The sequence below is a fragment of the Vidua macroura genome, chromosome 5, assembly GCF_024509145.1.
Source record: "Vidua macroura isolate BioBank_ID:100142 chromosome 5, ASM2450914v1, whole genome shotgun sequence".
In the NCBI taxonomy this organism is placed as follows: Eukaryota; Metazoa; Chordata; class Aves; order Passeriformes; family Viduidae; genus Vidua; species Vidua macroura.
In genome coordinates, this window is record NC_071575.1 from 71,127,212 (window position 1) to 71,145,351 (window position 18,140).

Below are 18,140 nucleotides of genomic sequence, written 5' to 3' on the forward strand. Positions count from 1 at the left end.
TGCCACTGGAGTGAAGAGCAGAGCGTGGAACGAGAGAGTGAGCAAAGGAAAAATAAAAAGCCAGGGAATTTTGGCACCTGGCTGTTTTACAGCAAAGTGGTTTGTGGGGAGAACATCCCCAGGAATAGCTCCTGTGCTGTTTGCAGGGAGACAAAGCAGACGTTTGTTAAACTCAAGGGAGTTTCTTTTTGCGTCTCCTGAAAGAAAGCACTAAAAACTCCCAGGGTTGTCAACTGCATTTCAGCCACAGGTTTTGCCTCAAGCATTCCCCAGGGTACAGAGGGTTTTGCAGCCAAAGAAGCCCATCAGGATCCCTGGATTACACTAAAACTGTCTGTACCACCCAAGTGGTACAGACTCATGAGAACACCATGGGACAACCAGCACAGGAGGAAATCAGACACTGAGTTCTAACCAAAGCACAGCAAGATTAAATATTTCTCATTAAACAATGCCACAAGTGGTCAGGAGCTGGTTTTCCATCCCACCTGATCTGTTGAGTTAAGCTGTTTGAGGTGATCACGCCTCACATACATTTTCTCCAGCATTCCTTGAGCGAGGAAAACATTCCTTGCCATTTGCAGGAGAGAAAATGAGACATGGAGACACACCAGAAATTCCTGGCAGAGCAAAGGACTGAACTTCTCCTCCCTGGGCCACCCTTCTCCATCCTCAAGAAGCCACAAACCCCCAGTAAACCTTTAACACAAGGACAGTAGTTTCTATGTGTTAGACATGGACAGGGAGAATTTTTCCTTTTCCGTAGCTCTTCATTTTTATCCTATTTATTTCTTCATTCTGCAGGCCTGGGCTGTGCCGTGGACAAGGCAGCAGAACTGAGGGAATATTTCTCCAGCCCATTATTCCGTGCCTTCCTGACGGACTGCTCATGGAGCTTTGTGAATGAGCAGGGGTTGCAAAATGTATTTTGCCTGGGGCAGTGAAATAGCTGGGGCCAACCGTGTCATTCGGTTTCACTCACACTTTCCCTACCCTATCTCTATCTTGGTTTTTCCTTTTCTTTCCCTCTTTGTTGTCTTGGTTACATGGGCAGATTCCTGGTACTCTGCTAGTATTCATTTTAATGATATGTTCCTGTAAAGCACAATATTTTCCTTCAGTTGTGTGTGCCACTGGATAAATTCCTTTGACACATGTGACATTTGTATATCAACTAACAGATATTGCTTTATGACTGTGGGTATTTTGCAGAGCATTCATGGATCGCATAAATCAAAATCTGATACACAGTCTGCCACTTTCATACATAAAAAAAAAAACCCCACACAGAGAGGAAAATACTGAAACTGCAGGAAAAAAAAGCAGCAAAGTTTCTCCAAAACCATCTTGTAGTGACTTGCAGCAAGTCTTCCAAGCACAGAATAAATCCTGCTATCTTGGGGATAATCTCAGAACTCCTCTTTCATCCCATCCAAAATATTCCACTGCAGCTTGACCGAGGAGCTGCACTGCACCAGGAGAAGCAGCAGAGTGTGACACGCCTGGTAGGACCCAACAGCACAAACAAACCAAAAAAATCCCAGCTCCTGGGATTTGTCCAGGAGTTTCATCTAATCCTACAAGGCTTACTCCAATTTGCCGCTGCTTTTGAGCGGAAAGCAAACTTGGTGCTAAAATAATGGATTATGCTGGAGCTGCAATCCCAGTGCAGCGTTTTCCTGGTAGCACCTGATCCATGAGACAAGGTAGAAAACAAAGCATCCAAAGGCCCATGGCAGGGGTCAAGGAGCATCAAGGGAAAATCCTGAGTGCCAGACCACCCAGAGGAGGTGACAGGTTGCTGTCCTAGAGTCAGACACCTCAGGAGCACTGGATGGGGAAAATGTGAGGAGGAGAGTTGGGGATTGCAGAAGACACAGCAAGGACTGGGCTGAACCTACAGGACCTACAGGTTTCCAGGAGTCTGGATCAACTGGTCCAAAACAATCACACGTGGTTAGGGGAGCCTCATTTCGTTTTCTGTTCTGCCTCTTTGGGGGAAAATTCATTCACCTGAGCAAATCTCAGCCCAAGGCTCCAGCCCTGCTCCAACTCACCCAAAGTGAGAACTACCACAAGTAGAATATTCAGCATGTTAGGAAAAAGCTTCATTTTATTCCCTTTCTCAAGTTACATCAGCCACTTCATCTCTCCTCTCCTCATTCTTTACCCTATAAGGCTGTCCCTGCTCCCTACCACACTCCATAAAGCACAGAAAGCTTTCTCTCCTATTTTCCCCTATTAAAAAGGAATCATATCTTGGACTCTGCAATGCGACCTGCAAAGGCAAAGACAGAACTGTGGCTGAGTTTTCTTCTCCTGAAGCCAAAAGAAAAAAAAAAAAACCTCAACCAAAAGCTTGTGAGTGCAGGGAGAGCAGTCATTAAGAGTTTAGGTCTTTTTGATATTTACCATTCAGATCTCAGCTGCCCCATTTCCCTCCATCCAAGAGACTGACTGGAGAACTGAACAGGTTATTATGATATCACACATGACAGGGAAGCAAAAGCTAATTAGCCAGGGAAGGAGATTATTTTTATTGTGACCATTTTAAAAACAATTTGGCTCCTTCTTCACATGCCTGAATAAAAAAAATATCCAACCATATTTTCTTTTCAAAAGTACGAGCAGCCTTTCCTCTGCTTCGAGCAAAGCCAGAGACATTTGCCAGTGGGCAGGATCCCATTCTTCCCTCAGCATGGGGGAAAATGCCATCTGAATTTACAGCCCAGATTTGCTTTTCAAGTGAAGAAACAGGCAGAGGAATAAAACCAGAGATTCCAGACTATCCCTAAGCATCCATGAACAAACTCCCTTCACTCCCCACAAGGCACAGCGGGTCACCTTTTCACAGCACTTTATTTGCCTCAACTTGGAAGTCTTTACTTGCAAAAGGGATTTAAATAGGAAACAACATCCTAAAACATCACCAGGCTCTGCCCAACCTCCCTTTCCAGCTTCTCCCCCATCTCCATTACCACGGCCAAGCCACCATCTCCTTGCACAGGCAATGTTTTACCACACTCCTGGGCTGAACGTTCAGACCAACATTGTCAGACTGGCACAGAGGGGCTGAAATGGAGGCAGTGCCCATCATTACCCCACTTCCAACAACTCTTCTTTCCTTGGGAAAGCCACAAGTAGAGGATTCCACCTCTCCAGCCTCTCTGAGGCCTTCACAAGGCAAACCCCAGCCATGCAACGGGCACATTTCCAGTGGGAATGCCCAGAGAGGAGCACAAACACACTCTTGATTCTGTTTGTGTGGCATCAGCCATAGACATAAAGCTCATTATGGCTCAGGACACAGCTTTCCTTTGATGCAAACCCTCTTCCTCCAGCACAAACCCCCAGCCTGACGTCAACGGGGCGGCCGCTAATCCCGTGCTGGGCTCGTGGTGAAATCACAGCCCGGTCACACTGCTCTGAAGATCTCCAGAGCATGAATCCTTGTTTGCCAGACTTCAGCCCCAACTTCAGTTTTTTCTCCAGCGTGCACAGACATCCTGTGATCAATGGCTCAATTAGAGATGGTCTGAACACCAAAAATTCTGTTGGATGCAAATTACATCACGTCCATCTGCGACTGGGGCTGTGGTTTGACTTCTGAAGCATTAATTTCCTGATTAATAACCATGTGGAAGGAGGATTTTATCCTTTCTCAGATCATCTCTATCCCTTGAGGGTGAAACACAAGTTTTTTGCCAACCAAACCATTTTTTATCCTCAAAATAGGAGCACCTTAGGACAAGGACCGCGCTCACGCTCGATGCAACACTTAAATCACCATAAAAATATGAAAATCTGAGTTAGAGGACCACGTAGGTCTTACCTTCTTGAGCTTCCCACTCTTGGTGCCCACAAAAGCCAGGGAGTGGTTCTTGTAGACGTAGGCAATCACCGAGGTCATCCTGTCCCCATCCTCGGTGAAAATGGGGAGCCCTCGCACCATGGATGATACTCCCAAGGGGGCATTCATATCCAGGCCACAGAAATTGTCATCAATTGTTAACAGCTGCAAAGGAAGAAAGAAGAAGGGGGTAAACAGCTGAAGTCACCAATTTTTTAGCCATTTGGGAAGTATCCATCCATTGCGTAACGGGGCTGTAATTTATGCAGGCTGACAAAAAATCAGTGAGGACTGGAGAAAGAGGTGGAAAAAAGAGAAAAAAAAAAAAAACTCTCTGAAGTTACACAATGAGTTACAGCCAGAAGCAGAAGTGGAAAGTTGGTTCTCTTGAATGACAGCCCAGCAGGATACATTACATTAAGCCTTTTTCCTACTGCTTTACCAGTCAGTTTTGCCAGTCAGGACTCACCAATCAAGTGGAAGTCTGCTGAAAATGCCTTAAACATACCTAAGTTCCGTCAAAAAAAAAAAAAAAATTACACCATTCCCATAGATCCAGAGTGAGAACCACTGAGCTAAATCTGCACTGGCAAATAAAATAGACCCTGACCTGTCCTCTAGACCCAGGATTCAACACTGAAGATCACATCTACGTGGCCTAAATAACCACTGCTCTCCTAATTCTAAACTCAGTGAGGTTGTTTATGTTACATCTTGGAAATTATCATCCTCCAAGGAGTGTCCAGGCAAGAGATAGTCAGATGGTCAGCCCAGGCTAAATCTGTAGAAGGGAGCATGGTAAGAATTAAATGCCATGAACTTAAAGCCCTTTCCAGTACCTGATGGGGCTCCAAGAGAGCTGGAGCAGAACTTGGGACAAGGGATGGAGGGACAGGACAAGAGGCAATTGCTTCAAACTGCCGGAGAGCAGCGTTAGATGGGGAGAAATTTTTGGCTGTGAGGGTGCTGAAGTCCTGGCACACATGGTCCAGAGAAGCTGTGGCTGCCCCTGGATCCCTGGAAGTATCCAAGGCCAGGTCAGACAGGGCTTGGAGCAACCTGGGATAGGTGAAGGTGAGACCATGGCAGAGGGGTGGGACCGGATGGTGTGGGGAGAAAATGCTGTGAAAAGCCAGTGTCCATAAAGGAGACGGAGGAGTTCTGCAAGTTGATTCAAATAAATGGAGAGAGAGCCCACGGGGGCATACCCCCATGGGGTTTCTCTCTTGAGGTTTCAGAGGATGCAGCCTCCTTTTATCCCAAACTCACCCTCTTCCTTTCCCAATTACCAGGAAGGTGCAGCCCTCCCAAACCACCTACCACATATCCCCCCCTTGAACCCAGCATTTCCCCCAAAGCTCAGCAGTTCCAGCTGTCTGGCTTCAGGGGATCCACCAGAAGTGCCACAGACTTGACCCGCACCCATTTGTCCAACCCTAAAGCTCAGGAGTTCAAACCGTAGTTAAAATTCCCGAGTTTTGTAAGGAACTTGTTCGGATTGTGGTTGGTAGAGACCTTTAGGCCCATTTCAAAGACAACAACACCTATTCCTCCTAAAGACCCCTCAACCATCGAGTTGCTTGTAAGGACATTAGCACCCATCTTCCCTTCCTTGAAGGCACCTTCCAACCCAAACCATTCTGTGATTTAACTGGGATGCTGTAATTCCCTGAAGTTCTTTGGAGAGGAGGGAAGTTTCCACAGCTACCATGGGGGCTTTCCAGTTTGTTTTTTTTTTTTGGGAAATGTCCATGAACACCCAACAACCAGAGAAAACCCCCTATCCATCAATACTGCTGCCTGAGCTCCAACACCCACTGCATTCGAACTCAGCAGCATTTTCACCAGATAGATGCTCCACTGGGATCCTTTCACTTAAATGAATGTCATGTCCAGTTATAAAGGGTGCTTCCTTGGGCTTCAAGGAGTTCCAGAAACACAGCAGGAACGTGGCACAGGCAGCTCTTCTACCTTCAGGCACCATCAAGGCAGGTGAAGCTAATACAGGTCACAGACTTCCACTGAATAAATCAAATAAAACTCCAAATATCCCAGCACACAACTGTCAGAGCAGTTATTAACTTCTCTGGGGCCACTCACAGATTTCAAGTTAAGCATCCACTTAAAATGTTTTGCTGAGGCCTAGAAAAGCAATAATGAAGTGTACAGGAAGGTTGCCTAGTTTTGATATATCAGTACTAAAGGACCATGACAATTTTCTTTGAACTCGCATCTTCCTGGAAACACGGCTAAAAAAAGCAATGGTCCCTGCTTGAGTTCATGAGCAGTAAAAGCCTGGTAGTTGATTCATTTTATCCTCACCCAGCAATTACTGGCAATAATTACAGATGGTTTTGCTGAATAGAAGAATAATGCGTCCTAAATGTGTTTATAAATACATAAAACCTAGGAGGAATTCAAAGAGCCATTAGGAGGGATCAGCTAGCCTGAGCTCTGGCCTGCAGGAGTCATTAGTGTTTGTGGACTGCCCTTTTTAGCAGAGCTAAAACACAGGCTCAAAGAGCAATTAGGGAGCAGATCAGCAGCCTCCAGCAGCAGCAGGCGGGATGCTGCTAGTCCAAAACGACAGCAACAAGTCCAGGATAAATCTACAAGCCAGCTCTAGTACACGGAAACCCATTATCAGCAGGGGAAAGGAGGTGTGTCAGAGAAGGAGCCACCCAACCAAACTGGAAATGCACCTTCCAGCAGAGCCAGGTGACCACGAAATTACTCCAGGTGATCCCCTCAGCCTAAATGCAATCCTCTCAGCACAACTGTATGGCCCCTTGATGTCCCTCCAACCTGAATTGTCCTATGGCTGTAAGATCCAAGAGTCCAGGTCTTCAAGTCAGGCCCAGTTTGCCCAGAAACTCTTAAGCTCAGAGATTGGCAAAATTCTCAGGGTCTGCTGTGTCAGGATGACCCCAAGATTGTCAAAGTCCTCGTTTCCCAGCCCGTGCAGCCAAAGGAGTCTGAATGCATAGGATCAGCTTCTCAGGGATGTTTATTTTTCCTTATCTATAACATTCTTTCTCTGACCTGCTGAGCTCTGTCTAGCAAGGAGGCCACAGCAATCTGTGTGCCCTCTAGGGTGGTGTTTACATTATATATTCAAAATTACATGTATTATGTTTACAATATCGTGCCAGTACCTATCATCTATGTTGGACAGTGTGTCTGTACCTTAAACCAACAGAAAAGTGTCACCATCACAGCAAAACATGGAGCACAAGAAGAAGTAGGCCAGGACACACCCAAATCCCTCCATCTTGTACCCCTGAATCACATTCTAAAAACCCCAAAATTCCACTTTTTCACCTTGTGTTAATTCAACCATTACAATACTCAAACCCTTGTAGCTTGTAATTCCTCGTACAGAGTTGGCAGCTTTTTCCACTGGCTAAAATTGAAGCCACAGGTGTTTTTGACTTCTTGCCAAGGTCTCCAAGCCCTCTGCCAGGGTCTGGAGACAGCCAGGGCAGCCAGAGGGATGTCCTGGACTCCGACACACAGTTTTTGTTTCAGGGGTATAATCAAACTGCCTAAGTGCTCGCTCTCATGGCCTGACAAGCTGAATAGAATCGCTTCAGGCTGAAAGCAAGAAACTCCCAAACAGTGGAAAGAGGGGAAAGGGAGGGAAGTTTCCAAGGAAAACAAGACAGCTTTCTTCACCACCAAGATGATGAAAAGCTTCATAGTGCCAGCAGACATCTTACCTAAGGTGCAGGGTGCAAGGCTCCATCCCAAACCAGAGAAAATCACTCTGACAAGCAGCAAAATGAGATGAATCCAGCAGAGCTGGCACAGTCAAAGACGTCCTCCTTGGAGGAACACAGCCAAAACCAACCCCTCCAGCTGAAGCACTTGAGACCAGAGAGGATCCATACGATCATCTGGCTGCCTTTGTACACGATTCAGACCCTCCCACCCGCAGGCAGGAGCCTGGGAGGACACAGCCCCTAAAATCACAGCATTAAGCACAAACACCTGTGGCTGATTTGCAGCCCGTCTCCAACCTGTTGAGGTTTCATTAATCTAATTGCCCCCGGGTGGAGCTCCAGCTGAACTCAGACCTACCCTTAATGGGGCTGATAATCCCACACAGACGCAAAATTAAATTTAAGCATATTTATTTCATCTTTTTTCCCCTGATGTTACTTACAGGAGAATACATCCTTATAAGAAGGACTTACACAGAAATAGGGGGACAGACTTTTTAAAGAAGGTAGAGTCACACTAGGTTTAAAGAAGAAATTGTTTATGATGAAGGTGGGGAGGCCCTGGATCCCTGGAAGTGTCCAAGGCCAGGCTGGACAGGGCTTGGAGCACCCTGGGATAGTGGAAGGTGTCCCTGCCCATGACAGGGGGTGGAATTTGATGGTCTTTAGATCATTTGCAACCCAAACTGTTCCAGAACTCTGTGTCCACTCACGTGCTGCTGGTTGGGTGCCAGAGAAGCAATCACAGCATTGTGGTTTGCCATGTGGACAGCCCTCCCCCAGGAACAGGAGCGAGGCCAGCAAGCCACACGAAAACTATTTTCATTGAACATATTTGGGTTATTTCCTCTGGGGATCATCTGCCAGAAAAACGCCAGCGAGCAAAACCCTACAAATAAACATCACCCGGCTCCTGCACAGCTGTGGCTCTCAGCAGCACACAGACCTTTGTAGAAATACAGTCATCTTCTGCAGCAAAGAGAGACACGTAAGGAAGTTTGGATTTATGATGAAAGGGTCAGGAGTTGCAAGCACAGGTTTATTTTCAATTCCAGACACTCCTAGCAGCAACATAAAGTAGCCACGTTAAACTCTCTGGAGCTTCTCTGCCTGGCAATTTCATGTTAATGACTTTCCAGAATGAAGGAGGAGGTGAGGGCATGAATTCACTTCTAACAGCAGCTGGGATAGCAGGGAGAGTCAAAGGGAAGGTCTAAAGAGGTGGGAATAATATCAGCAAATCCTGAGCAGTTAAAATGCAACCCAGAAAGTCACAGCCAGCAGGTAATTTGGAAGGAAACAGGGCCTGCAGTTGGAATGCTGGGCTGGGATCAATCACTTCATCATCCCACACCGAGTTCCCACTTGCGAATGAAGGAATATTTCTCACCACCACCCTGCCCCAGGGAAACTGAGAAGCACAGGTTTATAAGGTGTTCTGCATATCCAAAATACCTTCATCTGAGATGGACTGGCAGGTCCCAGGGTATAAATGCCCTTCCCAGCCCCACCAGTTGCCTCTCTACCTGGTTGTGTTCTGCTCCTGCCGCCTCTGCCCGTGTCACAAACCATCTGCAGCAGTGACATCATGGCCAAGTGTCACAGTCACCACTGAAATAGGAAGGATGAGCAAAAGAACGGCACAATCCTTATTTACAGGATTCTGGCAGGCGTTTGCCTCCTCCAGGATTAAGCCTATCAAATAAATAATTAACACATCCAAGCCCTCCTGGAGAGGATGGGTTTACAAGGCTGGTGCTGGCTCAGTCCTGGAGGGATTGGCTGAGCCCCCAAAACCCCCAGATTCAGCAGGAGGGTTGGAGATTTGATTGCATCACCTCCTGCCCTGTCCTCATCTCATTCCCAGCAGGCGCGAGCACGCTGGCATCGCACGAGTGGCAGAAGCACCAAATATCAGGGGACGATGGCAAACAGTGCTCATAACACACCAATTGTCCCTTAAACATCTGCTTCCACTATTTGCCTCTGAAACAGCCCCTGAAAATCAAACGCAGCTTAATCCACATTTGGGGAAGAGCCTTGATAAAGGATTAGCCACCCCTCACTCCTCCTTGCTTTCACTCCAGCAGAATCTTCCTCCTCAATCAAAGCACTTTTTTTCCCAGATATCTCAGCAGGCTCCAGAGCAATTCCACAGACTCACCAGGGATAAAGGCTGTCCCAGTGGCCAAGTCTTGCCTTTGATTTACAGCTAATACCTAACAGCCCTGTCTTCATGTGGTGGCAGGTACTTGGCTCCTCTCTCCTGTTATCTCAGGCTTGGCTGATGCAGAGGATGGAGGGAACACACATTAATGGATGGCTGTGCTGCCAGCAGGGCCAGGGAGCCAGCAGCAGTAAGAAATCAACAGTTACAGGCTTTTGAGTCTTTGCAAGGAGACATCCAAGGTCTTTTCCATCACCTGACTGCAAGATCTCCTTTCCTGCCTGACTGCAAGGGCTGAGTGAGGGTGAAGGTGGGCACATGTCCACTCAATAGGATATTTAAAAATCTAGAGAGATGGAAGACATAGAAAAAGCTCTCAGCAGGAACTTCATGGTATTTGAGGAGACACAGGCTAAGAAATTGAGGGTCTAGGACACCTGCAGCAGGGGTGAACCATAAATCCCCACAGAGTGGAGCTGGAAATAATGGAAACCATCTCCCTGCAGACCACAGGACTTTAAATTCCAGCAGCAGCAGGATGGTACCCGAGGCTTGTGCTTCTCCTGTTTGCCTGCACACATTCTCTTGGTGGTTTGAGCATGGTTTGAGTGCAAGGTGAACTCCTGGTTGGTTGCTGCTTTGCCCTGCCCATGGCATTAGTACTTGGCATTCCTGAAGCTGGATTGACTCTCCCTCCTGCAGTATCTCTGCTTGTGGCCATGCCACCTCCTGTGAAATCAGTGGATTGTGGTCCACCTGCCCTTTCTCCCCACAGAGCCTCAGCAGAACCATCACGTTTCATCCTGCTGCTGTGCCGAGCTGTGAAATCCCAGTGCAGGACGGACAGGGCCCCTCTGGCTTTCCCCTCCTGCCACGTCATTCCTGGAATTTGATGCCTGTCACTGCCCTCCCCATGCCAGGCATTCCTGGCAGTGGCTCAGGAAAAGGCTGCAGGTTTGCCTGGTTGCAGACTTTTGTCATCTGCACTTCAAAATTTTGTGGGCAAAGAGATGGGCAGCGACTAAAGATAGCACAGATCACCAACCCACCCCTCTTCAGTGGTCAGTCTGGAGTCTAATGACCTCCAAAAATACCCAGCCCCGTTTCCCCAGGGTGCTCTGTGATGGAACAGAAGCTGGATCAAGAGCCAGCATTTGGAAATACATTATAATTGCACGCTGCTCTTCACTTGTGCACCCAGAGCAGTGGTTGCTGTGCAATTACATGTCACCATATTCAAATGACAGTGCAGTTACAGTAACTTTACCAATTATAGGGAAATTGCACCCACTGTGCTGAGAGGTTTTCCTTCAGACACAGTTCAGGAACACAAGAACAAGAGGGAAAGTTACTCAAATTGACTAGAACTGGTACAGGCATTTGGTTTTTAGGTCTGTAGTTTAAGCATCAGTTCAAGGACTGGTGTCAAGTTTCCAGAGTGCTGCAGAATCTTAATGGAGTACAGATTTTTATGCCTGCATTTATGTTCCTGCTCTGCTGTGAGTGTAAGGCTCCCCAACAGTCTACACCATGTTCCTCCACATCGTAAAATTTGCAATTTCCTGAAGAGGAGGCTGCCTTTCTTGCAGAGAGCAACAGGTTCCTTCAGTCTTCAGGCCTTTTCCACAGCAGAGCTGGGTGATTATCAGTAATGGTGGATAAAAGGAATTGTGCTGTAAATTTGTGCTATAAATGTAACATCCTCCAAGTCCTGCCTTTCTAAGTGATTACAGTGCCCAAAGATGTGCACAAGCTAAATCCATTAGTGAGCCCCTACAAATTTTCTAGAGCCAAATAATAGGAAATTTAAACAATTCTGACTGCTTTCCTTACTTTCTGTGTCACACCTCAGAGATGCAGAGCCCTACTTTCAGAATCTGCTGACCCTGTCACAGCCATGGCAACACAATTGCAAAGATTATTGTTTTTTCCTTGTTGCCTATCTCTGGTTCCCACTTTTGCTGGGACTGCTCTGGAAGCAGCACTGGGCTGTTGTGGGCTCTGAGCAACCTGATCTAGTGGGATGTGTCCCTGTCCATGGCAGCGGGGTAGAACTGGATGAGTTTTAAGGTCCTTTCCAACCTAACCATTCTAAGATGCTGTGTTAAGGGGGAAATTGTTCATGTCCCTCATGAAGGAAAGTCATATTGTGATTTAAGTGGTATTTCCAGTGCCTTGGTTAGACCCCAGAAGTCTGATGTAGGCACAGAGAAGGGACAGTACCTCCAGCAGCAAGGCAGACTGAGATAATAAAATAAAACATAATCAATAAAATATTCCATTCATGGAGATCTTCCCATTCCAAATCCCAAACATAACTGTGTCAGCCAAATCTCCCTTTTGCATATTGCATTTCCATCTCTTCAGAAGATTTCCAGCATCACAATTCCAAATCTCAGCACTCCAAGCCGTGCAGGTGGGGTGAAAACCACACCCCAGAGCTGTGTGGCCACTGAGGCTCATTCCTACAAGCCAGATGGATGGATGTGACCTGAAGAGCAGCAAGTGTGACTGTAAAAGGTGTAAAAGGAAGCTGAGCTTTCCTGTGGTCCCATAAACTTCCCCTTGCTGGCTCAGAGGATCATATGGCTGAGGCGTTAAAGGATAAACAGAAGAATACAATCTCCATGGCTCTCAGATCAGTGCTTTGAAAAATACACTTAAAATTTTTCACACCCCCAAAAAAAAGAGATTATTGAGTGTGGAGACTCTGCCTTTGAAACTGCCACGGACTGTTGGGTAAATAAGCATTTAGGGATTTTTCAAAAGGGAAGTATCGATCAAATAAGCTGCTAGAGCTCTTCTGTAAGAACTTACTCCAGCAGCAAAGCTCTGTTACACACCTGAAATACATCAGCACTGATATTCTCTGATGCTGCTGTGGCTGAGACAGGGAGAATGAGTCCCAGAGAGATGAAATCTTAGGTGAAAGGGGGGTTTTTGTGTAAGCAGAAAGACACCTTCGAGAGAAGGTGCTGCATTTTATCCTAAAGGATGTCCCATTTCCCTGATCAGCCCTCTCATTCCTATTGAACGCACACCAGCACCTGGTCAGATAAAGTCTGGATGCCTCCCTTTGATGGCACCACCAGCAATTCACTGCATCACAATTGCTCTAATTATTATTTTGTTACACAGGGAAAAAAAAAAAAAAGTCATCATTTGGGCTGCAAAGTGCCACCCGCGCCAGCAGCGCCGCAGAAATGAAACAACAAGGCTGCTTTGCATGCAGGCAACACCTGCACCCCGAGAGCCCTGAGCCTTTTAAAAGCATTAATTAAGCCTCACCACGGTCCTGCAAAGGTGATTTAAGTGCTGTAATGAGTGAGATGTATGTGCTGCTGCTCTTCATCACCAGGAAATGGTGAGAGCTTGGCTCGCTCAACAAATAACGGAGAGTCGAGATCCAGGGCTGGCATCTGTATCAGGGTGAATCGAGATGTGTCTGGTCCCATCATCTCACAGAAGATGAATTTAAAGAAGCCTGGTTATCAATTTAAACAACAAACTAAAGCACTCGAGCCCTGAAAGGGAAGATCTCCCACCTGTAGCTGCTTATCTGAGCAGATCGAGGTGCTTGAGGAACTCAGAGCGTTTGTACCAGGCTGTGAATTCACTGAAGCTCCAACTGCTCCCGAATCTGGAAGCAGGACTGAGCAATTGGGAAGCTGCAGCCAGCCCTGGGAGCAGGGACACCATCACAATCACAGCCCTGTGTTTCCTGAAGTGGGATCCCCAGCAACAGCCCCGGCCCAAGAGTGCCGGGTCATCCCCTCATTAGGAGGAGTGAATTTTTATTATTCCCTTCTGCACATTCCCTCACTCTGCCTCTCCCACTCTCTCTCCTTGTCTAAATACGTGCCTGGCTAATATTGCTTGTTTACAGGATAAATCAGCTGTACAAATCCTATTATATTTTGGATCACTGACAACGACAGGGTAATGACATTGAAACAGGGAAATGCAATGTTGTTCCTACTGCTCTAATGTCACCCACATGTTCCATCAGCTACACCAGCTCCCAGTGCTGCATGGAAGAATCAGAAGAAACTCTGTCTTTACCATTTTGTTCCAGTCCTATCTGGCTGTCTTGCCTTTCCTAGCGTTGAGCATTTCTTTAAATAAAGAATCATAGGATGGTTTGGCTTGAAAGGGACTTTAGAGACCACTCAGTCCCACCCCGTGCCATGAGCAGGGACACTTTTCACTGGATCAGGTTGTTCAAAGCCTCATCCAGACTGGCCTTGAACACTTCCAGGGATGGAACTCCAGCTCCATCCTGAACCTGGATACAGCTACTCAGCTAGGTCTCTGCTGGCTCTGCAAACATCAAATTTTGTCTGAAAGTTGTTGCCAGGCTACCCAAAGATTGTCCCATTCATAATAAAATGCTTCTCAAACAAATTTAGAGCAAAAACTATATCCTACAACAGCAGAGCCATGCAGGTGCCAGGCTGGGAGTGTCTGGGGCAGAAATATGGTCAGATGTGATTCAGGCATCTCTCTGTGAGTAGAACAGCTTTTTTCATCTCCACCTCCACACTATCCAGTCTTCCAATATCTCTGTTATCCTACCAGGTACAATAGGAACCCATCCATGCAATTTGGATAAATAGAGAAATTTCAGGGAGGGAAAAACAAATAAGTCTTATGTTGTACTCCTGGAGTATAAATAAATAGACACACACATCAGATCACTCCCGGAGGGTGAATGTCTTCACTGAGCCTCCAAGTTCTGAGACAGACCCTGCACTGTGTTTCACCCTGACAGCTCCACTGGCATCAGGCAAGGGAGGAAGGGTCTGTATAGGATTTATTCCAGAGAGCAAAGCTGAAATCAGCACCCCCTCGACCCCCTCCTCAACAGAATGGGCATTGTGCAACCTCCCCTGCTCCGGCTGCTTTAAATAGCATCAGCCTCACCAAGGGAGCTGGAGTCATTTTGCTTCTGGCTCTTCCAGGACATCTGGGGGTTGCTTTCTGCCCTTTTTTTTTTTTTTCTTTTTTTTTTTTTTTTAAATTAAATTAAAACAAAAAAAAAAACCCTCTTGCACAAGCATTCCCCTTGGCCTGCCAGGCGACCTCCTGGCGAGGCAGAGCGAGGTCAGCTCTGCGAAGTCGCCGATCTCCTGGCGCGGAAGAGAATGTGAGGAGATCATGTGGAGGCCTCCAAAAATGCAAAGCTGAGCCACAGACGACCGCAGGGCTCGACCACAGAAGAAAACAGCCTGGCTTGCTGGCAGGGGAAGCAGCAAAGAGCAGTTCCCAGAAATAAATCTAATTGTCCGTGTGGCAGGGAGCGCGGGGAGATGGCGCGGGCAGGGAGGGAGGGTCTGGCACTTGGCTCACCTGCACACCAGGGACCAGCAGGACCTGGGGTGATGCTGGGCTGCTCAGGCAGAGCCAACTGGTGCAGGGATGGGAGGGATGGTGGGGGAGGGAGCCGTGCCTGGAATATCTCAGACACAGCAGCGGCTCGGCAGCCTTGGGTCCTGCTCTGACCTCAATGAGCATTTTGTGTGAGCGGGGTCACCCAGACGTGAGGGAACAGCTCTGTGAGAGGGTTTGGCACCCAGCCACTTTAAGGCAGTGGGTTTCCTCCTGGTTTATGCTTTGGAAGGAAATAAATGGTTTTGAGAAGGTTGTTTCCAATGCATGTTTGGGTTTTTTCCCCCCCAGGACAATGAGGATTTGTGAAGGAGAGGTTTCAGGGTGGGAGTGTTTCAGGATGAAGGTAATTAATTACTGCCAGAATTATTTCTGCATCCACTGGTCAGGCAGTATTCTTTCAAGGACAGGTGTTTAATACAGAGAAACCTATTTAATACTTCAAATGCAATCATCCTCTCCATGCAATTAGGCCCTGATTTACAGCCCTTAAGTGCAAGCTTCTGTTGATGTAGGGGATTAAGAGTTTTTGTTTTGCTCTCCCTCAGAGCACCCAAAGCCACGTTTTTCTCTGCCTGGAGTGTAGAGCACTTTGCAGAGGCAGGGACCTGTCCTTATCCCTGCTGGCTGAAAGCAGAGAGGTGGCACCTGGGAGGGAGAACCATCACCCAGGGCAAAGAGATGCACCCACACGCTGCCTGAGCTCACCTCACAGTGGGGAGAATTTCCCAATCCCAGTTCAGAGAGGCCAGGACCTTACTGGGAGCACTGGAGTCATGAACTCTGTTGCTCTCCAAAGAGCACAGCCCCAGACATCTCTGGCCACTTCCCCCACGAGCATGAGAAATACCAGCTGTGTCCCTGAAGAGAGCTCCCTGAGCTGCCTCGTGCGGGGAGATAACATGGAATTTCTCTCTGGAAGTTTTTCACTCAGAGCAGAACCAGCTTTGCAGGGGAGGTGATGCTCAGGCCTGCTGGAGATGGAAGGTGCAGGGGGAGATTTGCAAATCGCAGAGCTCAGCTGCATAAACCCTGAGCCAGAGCCCTACCTGTCAGATTGCACCCTTTTTTGACTTAGAGATGGGGCAACTGAGAGGCGTTTTAAAAAACTTTTATTTTATTTTCCGTCTCATCAGAAGGCTGAGACAATACAGATGTTATAATTCACTCTTATCACAATCAGAAGTGATTGTGTCCCTCTTCCTCCCCAGCTCAGATTCCACCCTCCCCAGCCCCAGTGTCGGCAGGAGGACACTTGTCACCTCTTATCACAGCTGCTGGGCCCAGCAGCGCACACGCCACGCACGGCATCCAACACAAACCCATGTGGCCAAGTGCACAAACACAGATCTGGCAGCCAGCAGCCTGTTTGCTCCGGCTCCCAGTCTCCAGTGAGCTTTCCCAGAGAGGCATTACAGCATTGCTGAGGGTACTGCCCTTCCAAAAACTGAACTTTATCATTTTTGCGGGGGTTTCCTGCTCTTATTTGCATTTTCAGAGGAAAAAGAAGAAAACGCTGTTAAAAATTGACCAAGAGCTGACCTCACCTGCTCACAAACCCTTTGAATCAGAAACACCAGCCTGTAAAATTTGGAGTAAGGACGTGTACACAAAACTTGTGCATGGTCTGTCCAGCCAGGATGAGCAAAAAGTGCTGTTGTGCAAGCACCAGTGGCACTGACACACACAAAGGGATTTACTTAGGATAGCCCAGCTGGCAAACAGGGAGACTATGAGGTAAAATGAAACTGATAACTCATCCCTGTGATTGATCCATTCCCCTGGGAAAGAGTCAGGCTCACGTACTCACCAATCCAGCCAGGAGAAATGGACAAAATGCCAAAGCACCTGGATTGCATGGACCTCCTTCCACACCTTCCTCTTCCCAAGGACTAAGCAAAAGCTAACACTCCTTTTCCCCAACCTTTCTCTTTTAGGGGGAAATGGGAGAAATGACAGATAGGGATGACAATTCCTGCTTTTTTTGCTTGTAAAGTGATTTTTCCCTTCGAAACTCCCCTTTTCTTTCCAGCAGCTCCAGCTGGTGCTTCTTTCTAAATGACCCTGTTCTTCTGCCCAGCGTGCCAGAGAGGAATGTAAGAGCAAGGAAGAGATTTCCTCCTCCTGCAACAGATGGGCACAGCACTAAGATCCAGGAGACCCCAGGCTACAAATTGTGGTTTTGTGCCTTAGCCAACCCCCCCATAAAATAACCTCCTGCTGCTCCCCATCCTGGTGTCTCAGAGGTTCTCTGTGTCCTGGTAACACCAGGGATGATGAGCACAAGCCTGGAAGGAAGAGGGATATGAAACAGGCTGAAAAATCTTGGCCGTCCCTGTTAACACCAGTGATTGCAAACCTGGGAGGAAGAGGAATATGAAATAGGCTGGAAAAAAAAAAAAAATCTCAGCCATCTCTCCCCTTCCCAGGAGTCAAGCTGACTGTCCAGTACCTTACACAAAGTCTTTCCACCAGCTGAGCTGGAAATGGCCCTTCCTAACCTGGTGGGATGGAGCAGGAGGGAGCCCAAGGGTCATCCCTCAGGACCAGGCAGTGCTCATCCCAATGCTGCCAAAGGAAAGTGTCTGTGCACCCAGCTGGCCTCCAAGCATGCCCAGCATGGAAGGACTAATCCAAAAACTCCTCCTGAATCCAGCTCAACCCCGTGACAACAGCAGTGCTTGCTTGGTGGGCACCGGGGATGGGCAGGGGATGCAGGGAAAGCAGGAGAGAGCAGGAGAGCAGGAGAGAGCAGGAGAGAGCAGGAGGGAGCAGGAGGGAGCAGGAGAGAGCAGGAGAGAGCAGGAGAGAGCAGGAGAGAGCAGGAGAGAGCAGGAGAGCAGGAGAGCAGGAGAGAGCAGGAGAGAGCAGGAGAGAGCAGGAGGGAGCAGGAGAGAGCAGGAGAGAGCAGGAGAGAGCAGGAGAGAGCAGGAGAGAGCAGGAGAGCAGAGCCCACTTGAGGAGCAAATGCATGGAGATGGTGCAGGACTCTCAGAGATTTCACCAGCAGCAT

General features: G+C 47.7%; 1 protein-coding gene across 3 annotated transcripts in view; it reads right to left on the bottom strand.

The window, feature by feature from the left end:
• Positions 1–18,140, bottom strand: part of PLXNA4 (plexin A4) — a 414,284-nt gene that overhangs the window by 390,322 nt on the left and 5,822 nt on the right. For all 3 annotated transcript variants that reach the window (XM_053977321.1, XM_053977322.1, XM_053977323.1), the window contains exon 2: positions 3,833–4,015. In XM_053977321.1, the coding sequence (XP_053833296.1) occupies positions 3,833–4,015 (183 nt within the window). The remainder of the gene's footprint in view (positions 1–3,832; positions 4,016–18,140) is intronic.